We start from the raw sequence: 10541 nt of genomic DNA, 5'->3' as shown, positions 1-10541 counted from the left end.
ATAAAGAAATTTACACCTCCCTATCCCAAATCAAATTCCGGATTTCTTTCCAATATATAAGGGTGTAAAAAAATATTTGGTTTTCTTGGACTTCCCTTAAAAATTATTATATAAACCTTTTCCGAATCCCCGGTTCCTCAAATTATTTCTCCTCATGGCCACTGGGTTTGATACATACCATTTTTTTTAAAGGATTTCCTCCAAATTAAATTTATTTCCCCAAAATTTTATTTGAATAGTCCTTAAAGATTTAAACAGTATTTTCAAAATTTTTATAAACCCTTTCATTGATAAAAACCTTCAGAAGGAAGAAGATGGCAAGTTTCGGAACCCATTGTTCAAAATTAGATATGCCAGGAAGTTTAAACTTTTTTTATCTTTCACTTAATCTTTCAAAGTCAATATCTTTATAAACTTCAGAATTAGCACTATTAATGTAAACGTCTGTTAAAGGTTTGTCATCGAAATTAGGAATTATTATTGGATGGATATAACACATAACAGCCAAGATCGATGGCCAACCTGTTAGCTTACCCTTATCAAATAATTCCTTATAATTCCTTCCAAATAGTGACACTGAATGTTTTTGGCAATAAGAGTAAATTTTAGTCTGAAAGCTAGCATAGTTTTTTTGGCATGTTTCTTTACTGGCATGGACATCACTGAAAATATTCCTAAATAAAGTAGCAAAATCTGGTTCTTCTAATTGACTAAGCTTCGCTGCTTTAGCTTTCCCCAGGCCTTTGACACCTTGATTATAGTCGCCACCTAATAGGACACTAAAGAGTAAAAATGAATCAGGATCTGTCCTAACCTTCATAAGTAAACGAATCTTTTCCATATCTACAATGGTAACAAATGATTCACGACTATCTGGTTTCTTAATTGGACTATTCCCTGAACTTCCAAGGTCTTGAGTATATTTTGAATAGTTTCGAAGCAATTTCGTACATCCAAAGAATAAACTATCTGAATCATTAGTTAAAACGAAGTCTACATATCCATTGACTTGCAACCAAGAGCATTGAGCTTCTGCTTCACCACATGCATCTATATATGATATTTTAAAATCTTTTAATATTGATTTTAAATTGTCTAAGAAGTCTGAATTTTGTAAACCACTTTCTTGGCCAATGCACTTGCCAACATTTGAATGAAATGAATTATGTTTATCCCAAATATCCTTATAATCAATATCTTTAAACATTTCATTGAAATATAAATCATTTTCTAATAAGGTTGAATCATAACGACCACTGTCCTTTTTAAAAGATGGCTTCATCGAACCATCAAATACTAATATAAATCCAACATTGAATGAGAGGAATTCCTTCAACCTATGAATTAAATTCAATAACGACTTGGATTCTGTACCATGTGTAATATATTTAGATATACTATCTTCTCTAGAGATAAAACCACATTCAAATAACCATAAATAAGCATCGATAGCTATTTTTGGTGAACGACCATGCTCTTGATTAAAATCATTCACAAATTTCCTAAAGGGTACTCGACTATCAACTAATATAGGTTTCAATAGATCCCATATCTGAGGTACACCCATAATAAAACCATCCCAAAGTGTTAGCCTAACCTTGTACCTTCAAAAGTTAGCCTCTTCTTATAGAGTGAACTAAAACTTCTTAGAATTTTAAAGGCTTCTTACTTTTAAACTCAAATCAGGTCAGATATGGTGACACGAATTCAAAAATGAAATGTTATGTTACTATAATAACACAAATTAAGTATCTATTAGTATATTATAAATCAAATTTTGGTATATAATTTATATTAGTTTTAAATAAATCTCTTTTAAACCTTAGCACATATATTAAGAATTAGAATTATGCCGTTTAAATTTAATTTGGTACAACCAGTGTACTTCTGATAAATTATACGTTCGTCTATCAATTATTGGAAGGAATATATGTATCTCCAGATTCATTGGATAATTTTATAATTACAACTCAGGTAAAAACGAGTTTATAAGTTTTTGATTGACAACTATAGACCGAATTTTAACCATTCTAAATCATCTGCAATGTTAGTTCTCGACTTATTTGAATTTTCCGTTGTTCCTGATACGTTTGTATTTGATACTGAAGTAATTGCATTTGATCCTGTAGTATTTCTAAAAGTCGATGGTTCTTTTAGAGAATCACTTCTACGTATATTCATTGAGTTAGAATTTCTTAAATTTATAAATGATGATTCATCCTTACGAACTCCTCTTTGCTGTTGTATAGAATCTGTGTAGCTATTTCTTGGTGACGCTGTTATTGTAGAATACTTCCACGAGGAAGGATTGGAATTGTTCATAGCAGAATTAATTTGTTGATAATTCATATTTGATAAGATTTCATTCGAGTGGTTGTTTGAAAAATATTTAACATCATTGGGTTGCGAAGATGAGTTTTGTAGTTGTTGTGATAATAAGGATGTATGGGATCTCTTAGTAGACGATCGAGATATTTTTGGAGATTCTGATCCCATTGAAAATTGATCAAAGCCTGACTTCTGTGGGGGAAACCCTCCTGGTGATACCTCATTTACGTTGGCTACCATTGAACTTGGTCCCACACTACCAGGAGTAGTAGCGTTAGCGAGAAGTACAGAATTAGAAACTGGTTGTTGTGATGCAGTTCCTAATCCAGAGCTAGATGCATTTCTAGACAACCTACGTCTCGGTATTGTCATACCTGATCTTCCATATGAATTTGAAAACAAACTTGTTTGATTAGTACTATTAGAATTTAACATAGCAGAGGTTAATGGACTATATTGTCCTTGGGAAACCCTAGGCGATGATGCGTTGCTACTATTTGCACTATGAGATAGCGGTATCCCTGAACCGTATGATACTTGAGAATTTGGTGAAGGTTTTGGTAATATCGGTACTACAGATTTTGTTGACGATCGACTAGAGTTTGATGACGTACTGCTTGCACGAGATTTACGAATTCCGACACTAGATCCACTAGTTAAGGTTTTGTTAAGTGATGTCGAACTAACATTAATTGGCGGTGATTGTTGATAAGCAGTATCAATGAAACTATGAGTATCTGCTGTTGTAAAATTCATTGGTAAACTATTATTAATATTTTGAAGACCATTACCTTGCACCATTCTATTTTGATTAATTTCTTGTGGGCCAACTTTACTTTTTTCTTGTGATTTTGTACTTTGTTTAATACCATCATCATTATTTTGATTTTTTTTCGACCTCTTCTTTGCATTTCTCCTTTTAATAACTTCAGTTTTCAAAGACAAAGGTCTCATAGTACCATGAAGCTTTTGAAATAAACCACATGCATTACATAAGACATTACCCTGGGGATCCCTTCTCCAAAGAGGAGTTTTTGAAGTCTTACAATTAGCACATAGAACTGGATCTTTCTTCGGTACCTGGTCTTTTGATTGTGATGGAATATTAGTAGAATTTCTTTTCAAATTTGATAACGAAGTCGATGACATTTGTCTCACACCTGAGTTTTTCCTTATGGAATTTTGATTTGAAGTCTGTAGCGAACCCAACGGTAGTCCACCATCTTCATTGAATTTCTGTTTATTTAGATGGGTAGATGATCTTCTTCTGGATAAAGAACCACTATCCCTTTTCTGGGAAGAACTATTTCCCATAAGTGAAGTAACCAAAGAAGAAGGCTCTGTGTAATCGAAGCCTTCCATGTTAATAACGTGTGAAGGATTTATCGAATTAAATAAAGATTGAGGTGCAAAAAGAGAATTTCCAGGAGCACTACCTCCCATATAATGTGAATGCATATCTGAGTTAAAACTATTAGGAGCACTTATAGTAGCTGAGTTCGAACCATTTGGAGTCATCATAAAATCATCTAAGTTAAAATCCCATAGCTGCGCAATTTCACCATTTTGTTGATTTACAATATCTATAGGGTCAGTATTTGATTGCTGAGTCGAATCAATATTATTATTGTTATTATCATTGTTGTGCTGGGTATTACTATTATGCGTATTATTGGAGTTGGAACCAATGGTATTCCCCAAGATATTATTGATATTATTGATATTATTGATATTATTGATATTATTGATATTATTGACGTCTTGTTGCATAGAGTCGTCTATGCCCTTTGAGTTTGTCTGTTGATTTGGCGAATCAGTATTGAATTGATCTAAAAAACTCACATAATCTGGTAAAACTTCCAACATTGAATCATAAGACAGAGTTTCATTACCACTGTTGAAAAACTGATTCCCACTATCGCCAACGTTATCATTATTACTGCTATCATGATTGGTCATACCTAGAGGAATATTATGGCTAAAATCATAAGATTTCGAGTCGTGAGGGTTCATCTCTTACTGAGCAGCTAGTCCCCTCCCCCAATGGCAAAATATATATATATATATAAAATAAACGCTAAAACCAGTTTCACAATCCTTTGTATATACCTGTATCTGCAAGTATACTATCTTTTCTATTTCGTTAAGTCTCTGGAATACTTATAATCCTCTTCCCAAATTAATTATAACTGTAGAAAATAGCAAAATCATCAACTTTCAGGAAACCCTTCACCCAAAGATAAACTGAACCAAATATAAAAGTAGCAGAAATACCAAAAACAAAAAACACAGCTTCAATAAGCTTCTTTGTCCTGTGTTTCCAGTCAAAGTTCAAGTGTTGCTTGGTCCCTTGGATAATAACTCTGCCTAGACAACCTAATCCAATAATTAAAGCCCAAATTGACAAAAATACCAAATCAAACACACACAAATAAAAGAAACTTGTCAATGTCAACTTGCTCCAACCTTAGAAGCAATACAAATCCACTTTTAGCCTATCTTGGGACCTTCAAAAGGAGTCTTAGTCTTTAAATTAAAACTTAATTTAAAGCTTCAGTTTTTATACATTATGCTTTGAATTCCCGATGGGATAAAAGATGAGTAATAGCTAAGCAGCGATAAAGAGAAGAAGTTGATTAAACATGAAGATTTGGAAGGTTTTGGAGGTGTTTTAAGGTGTTGATGTTGTTGGAGGTGGTTTATCTGGAGTTGATGCGTTTTATAGTGTAGTTTATGAATTTGAATGGCGGGTTTACGAGGTTTGTAGGTCTTGTGAGCGGTGAGATGCTGGAAGGGGAGACTCAGAGTGAACTGCTTTGAATTGGAGAAACGAAGGAAAGAGAGAGAGAGGAGAGAAGCATGGGTTAGTTGGCAGGTGCTGTTACCTATTGGAATGGTGTCGACAATGTACCAGTACTGGTGTTTTTGGATGCGAGCTAGTTGCTTATTTTTTTCAACTTGCATATTGCTGTGTGTTTTATGATACCAAGTCACGTGACACACAGTTATAACTGCATATAAAGAATAAGACCTCCTCTCTCTATCCCCCTCCCCCATCTTCCAAAACTCTGTCTTGACGTAGGTACTGGATTGCTATTGACAATCTGTATTTGGAGTCATCCATATCGCCTGTCACCTTGGAACTATACGTTATGCAGTATCTTATAGATGGGTGTCAGACCGAACTGTCAATTGACTCGGTTGACCACTCTAGAAGGACCAGATATTTCTGATAAAGTCACTACACAGATAATTAATCGATATACCAGGACTGAACCAATCCCAAACGTCACAAAACTTCCTAAAACAAGCCATTACTTCTCAATTTCAACTGTCAATGTGTCCTCTGCTGCTGTCCTCTCTGGGCTGGGCTCATCGATTTTTCACGATGAGCTTCCAAAGTGGAAAAATCGATGAAAAGTTTCACCAACTCACATACACATACAGATGGATCACCACAAACTGTTATTAAAAAGATAATTCGATACATCTAGCCAATCCGTTGCCATCATCGTGATCGAGTGTCTTGATTTCTGGTGCTTTAGATAAGGTGATATTGAGATGTCTGCTGAGAAACGTGAGTTGGAGGATTCCGGATCCAATGGTGAATTGAAGAGACAGGATGTCTCATTTAGCAAAGGTATTGCACATATTAAAGCAGAGTTCATTGCTAAGTCCAATGACAATTCTCAATTTCAACAGGCTTACAATGATGAAGAAATTGCTGATGCTGACCGTATTGGTGCAGAAGGTGGTAAAAATTCTAGGAAGCATAAGAAGAAACAAAGAGGTCAGAATAAGAGTAGAGATAATAGACAGGTTAAAGAAGAGAAAGTATTGTGTCCCAAATACATTCAAGGATATTCTGAAGATGGCGAATCGTTGTGTCAATTTGGAGATAAATGTAGATTTGTTCATGATATTAAGGAATATTTATCTCATAAAAAGCCTGAAATTGAGCTAGACCAATTTAAAATTTGTCCAGTTTTCGATGCCTTGGGTTTCTGTCCAATGGGGTTCAAATGTAGATTCATGTCTAGTCATTTCGACAAGGAAAACTTCAAGTTGGTCAAAAGAGGTACCGATGAAGAACGTCAAAAGTTATGGTCGTTGGATCATGAAGTTAACCGCATTACTTCAGAGGAAAAATTATCTTTGATCAAAAGACGTTTCCCATTTACAAAAAGTAACGAAGTATTAGATATCATTGATTCCATCCAACAAGAGTTCAGAGATATCACAGCTCCAAAGGTTTCAAAGGAAGAAGCTTCCGAGGATAAACCAAAGGATTCTAATGAGGCAGAGGTTGCTCCACAAGTTTTGCAAAGAGAAGAAGAATTGAAGAAAAAAAGAGAACATCAACGTGAGTTATACTTGAAATATAAAGATACAAGATATTTTGCTCAAGAGAAGAAGGATTTGGATTTGAGACGTAAGAAAATCGTGTCACCTTTAACTACTGTTGGTAACTTACCTTACCGTCGTTTGATGAGAAAGCTTGGTGCCGACGTCACCTATTCCGAGATGGCCTTGGCCGTGCCTTTGATCCAAGGTACTAACTCTGAATGGGCACTACCAAAAGCTCATTCCACCGAGATTCCTGGATTTGGTGTCCAAATCGCCTGTTCAAAAGCATGGCAGGCAGCCAAAGCTGCTGAAGCTCTAGCCAAATTCACTCCAGATATCAACGAAATTAATTTGAATTCAGGATGTCCAATAGATCTTTTGTATAGACAAGGTTCAGGTAGTGCTCTATTGGATAATCCAGCTCGTATGATCCGTTGTTTGAATGCAATGAACTATGTCTCAGATTCTATCCCTATTACTGTTAAGATCCGTACCGGTACTAGAGATTCCCATCCTGTAGCTGACACTTTGGTAAAAAGACTTGTCTATGAAACGGATGTCGCTGCTATTACTTTGCATGGTAGATCAAGGCAACAAAGATACACTAGAGTTGCAGACTGGGATTATGTCTCCACAGTTGCTAAATCTTTGAGAGAAAGTGAAGCAAGTTTCCTTGAATCTGCAGAGGGTAAAGAAAGTCGTGAATCCAAGAGAAGAATTCAATTTGTTGGTAACGGTGATGTTAACAACTTTGAAGACTGGCACAGAATCTTAAATAACGATGAAAACATCGATAGTATCATGGTAGCCCGTGGTGCTTTGATAAAACCATGGGTTTTTGAAGAAGTTGATGCTCAACAACATCTAGATAAATCTAGTACAGAAAGATTAGAAATATTAAGAGATTATGCACAATTCTCAATGGAGCATTGGGGAACTGATGAATATGGTATTGCCCAATGTCGTAGATTCTTCTGTGAATTCATGTCATTCTTTCATAGATATATTCCAATAGGTATATGTGAAAGATATCCAGTTCAATTGAACGAAAGACCACCAAACTGGGTAGGAAGAGATGATCTAGAAACTCTAATGGGTAGTACAGATGCCAGAGATTGGATCAAGTTGAGTGAAATGTTTTTCGGTAAAGTTGAAGAAAGCTTCGTTTTCACTCCTAAGCACAAGAGTAGTTCATTCCCATCTGCTTAAAATTATAGAAAAGTATAATAAAATTCAATTTGTAAAATAATAAATAAACTATAATATCTATAAACACCTGATATTTAAACAATTTTAAATTGTGTATAAGTATTCAATTTATGCTTTCTATATATAAAGGTATCAGTGCATCCTATTATTACTATAATTTTCCCATATGTAAATAGTGAAAAAGTGAAAAATTATCGATGAGCTGCTAAATATCACGATTCTGATCTGATTTAAAAGGATGGAAAAGTATATTGTTTTAAAGCTAATGAACAACACTAGCGAACCAAACGTATAATATGGCTCCTAAATCCAGTTCCTCTAGTTCTGCTGCTAAAAAGAAGTCTACTTCAGGAGATGGTGATGCATTAAAACAACCAAAATTTAAACTTCCAACTGAGTTTATCGCAAGACCTCATCCTTCAAACAAGACAAACCCTCAGGAAGTATGTGAAGTTATTGTTCATCCTGCTGTTCTTAAAGAATTGGGAATCAATTCAGGACTCATGTGTGTTGTCTCCAAGATAGGATTTAAAGGTATTGTTGCTATAGCCAAAGCCGGTGATGAGGGCTCTCAACCACATAATGTTATAATGTTGTCATCTACATTAAGATCTATTAGTAATATCATATTAGGTGATAGATTAGAGATATCTAAGATACAATGTCAACCTCCAAAATTGATCAATGTTACAGTTGGGACTGCCCAAGGTATAGAGATCACCGATGAAGCTGTCCAAAAGAAAGTAGAGAAATTATTACAAGATGCTGGTATTATTGCCCCAGGTATGGTATTTAGTAATTATGCATTAAATGAAACTGAAAATGTAGATTTGATTGTAATTGGAACCAGTGATGATTCATTACCAGATGTATCAAAAGTTGAACTTGAGTCTAACTCTAATGAGAATAGCGATGCGTATTCTACATTCATATCACCTGCTGGTATTTTCCGCAAGGATTCTGCAAAAGTTAGATTCACATCACAATCACAGGTTGATTCAAAGTACAATCTCCCTCAACGATTCTTATACAACGATGTTGGTGGTTTGAAAAGGGAAATTGATTCGTTAACCAAAACAATTGAATTACCATTACATCAGCCAAACTTGTTTTCAGATTTTGGTATTAACCCACCAAGAGGTGTTCTGTTACATGGTCCACCAGGTACTGGTAAAACAATGTTATTAAGATGTGTTGCAAACAGTAGCAATGCTCATGTGTTAACAATTAATGGTCCATCAATTGTTTCTAAATATTTAGGTGAAACCGAAGCTAAATTACGTGAAATCTTTGATGAAGCTCAGAAATATCAACCATCAATTATCTTTATTGACGAGATAGATTCTTTGGCTCCAAATAGAGCCAACGATGATTCTGGTGAAGTAGAAAGTAGAGTTGTCGCAACATTATTGACTTTGATGGATGGCATGGGAGGTTCTGGAAGATTAGTTGTTGTCGCAGCAACAAATAGACCAAACTCCGTTGATCCAGCATTGAGAAGACCAGGAAGGTTTGATCAAGAAGTAGAAATAGGAATACCTGATGTGGATGCTAGATTTGATATTCTAAAGAAACAATTCTCAAGAATGTCAGAGGAACGTCACACTTTGAATGAAGATGATATCAAAAATATTGCTTCAAAAACTCATGGTTATGTAGGTGCTGATTTGTCAGCATTATGCAGAGAATCTGTTATGAAAACTATCCAAAAAGCTTTGAATAATTCTGAACCAATTGACAGATCGAAGTTACAAGTTACATTAAAAGATGTCGAAAATGCTATGGCTGAAATAAGACCCAGTGCAATGAGAGAAATTTTCCTAGAAATGCCTAAAGTCTATTGGTCTGATATTGGTGGTCAAGATGATTTGAAAAGAAAAATGAAGGAAGTAATTCAATTGCCATTAGAAGCTGCTGAAACCTTTGCCAACCTTGGTGTGTCAGCTCCTAAGGGTGTCTTATTATATGGTCCTCCTGGTTGTTCCAAAACTCTAACAGCAAAAGCTTTGGCTACTGAATCTGGAATCAATTTCCTTGCTGTGAAAGGTCCTGAAATATTTAACAAGTATGTTGGTGAATCAGAACGTGCTATAAGAGAAATATTCCGTAAGGCTAGAGCTGCCTCACCAAGTATTATATTTTTTGATGAAATCGATGCTATATCTGCCGCGAGAGATGGTGGATCTTCAACTGCTGCTGCAAGCCATGTTTTAACTTCATTGTTAAATGAAATCGATGGTGTCGAAGAACTGAACGGTGTTGTGATTGTAGCTGCAACTAATAGACCCGATGAAATCGATCCTGCTTTATTGAGACCAGGTAGATTGGACAGACATATATACGTCGCACCTCCTGATTATGAAGCTAGATTACAAATATTAAAAAAACGTACTGGTAAATTTAATTTAGAAGGTTCCAACGTTAATCTTGAAGAATTAGCAAAGCATACAGAAGGTTGCTCTGGTGCAGAAGTCGTATTACTATGCCAAGAGGCAGGTCTTGCTGCCATCATGGAGGATTACAATGCTTGCAAAGTTAACTCTATTCACTTTGATAAAGCTTTATCTGAAATTTCAAGAGGTATCACTGAAGAAATGTTAGAATATTATCAAGAATTCGCACAGAAAAGTGGTGTATCAATAAATTAATCTATTGGA

General features: G+C 35.1%; 4 protein-coding genes across 4 annotated transcripts; 2 read left to right on the top strand and 2 right to left on the bottom strand.

The window, feature by feature from the left end:
• Window positions 1-373: 373 nt before the first annotated feature.
• YEN1 (crossover junction endodeoxyribonuclease) lies at window positions 374-1567 on the bottom strand (the record flags this gene model as incomplete). The annotated part of the gene is made up of 1 exon (XM_001643412.1): window positions 374-1567. One exon carries the CDS (start codon window positions 1565-1567, stop codon window positions 374-376), a length of 1194 nt encoding a protein of 397 aa, XP_001643462.1.
• A 440-nt stretch (window positions 1568-2007) lies between these two features.
• On the bottom strand, window positions 2008-4341 carry GLN3 (nitrogen-responsive transcriptional regulator GLN3; the record flags this gene model as incomplete). Its single annotated transcript, XM_001643411.1, has 1 exon — window positions 2008-4341. One exon carries the CDS (start codon window positions 4339-4341, stop codon window positions 2008-2010), a length of 2334 nt encoding a protein of 777 aa, XP_001643461.1.
• Window positions 4342-5889: 1548 nt separating this feature from the next.
• DUS3 (tRNA dihydrouridine synthase DUS3) lies at window positions 5890-7884 on the top strand (the record flags this gene model as incomplete). The annotated part of the gene is made up of 1 exon (XM_001643410.1): window positions 5890-7884. One exon carries the CDS (start codon window positions 5890-5892, stop codon window positions 7882-7884), a length of 1995 nt encoding a protein of 664 aa, XP_001643460.1.
• A 296-nt stretch (window positions 7885-8180) lies between these two features.
• Window positions 8181-10532, top strand: AFG2 (AAA family ATPase AFG2; the record flags this gene model as incomplete). Its single annotated transcript, XM_001643409.1, has 1 exon — window positions 8181-10532. The coding sequence occupies one exon, from the start codon at window positions 8181-8183 to the stop codon at window positions 10530-10532; it is 2352 nt and encodes a 783-aa protein (XP_001643459.1).
• Window positions 10533-10541: the final 9 nt, after the last annotated feature.

Source organism: Vanderwaltozyma polyspora, genomic scaffold (genome assembly GCF_000150035.1).
Source record: "Vanderwaltozyma polyspora DSM 70294 KpolScaffold483 genomic scaffold, whole genome shotgun sequence".
Classification (NCBI taxonomy): domain Eukaryota; kingdom Fungi; phylum Ascomycota; class Saccharomycetes; order Saccharomycetales; family Saccharomycetaceae; genus Vanderwaltozyma; species Vanderwaltozyma polyspora.
Note: the sequence above shows the minus strand (reverse complement) of the source record. Positions and strands in the feature narration are given on the sequence as shown.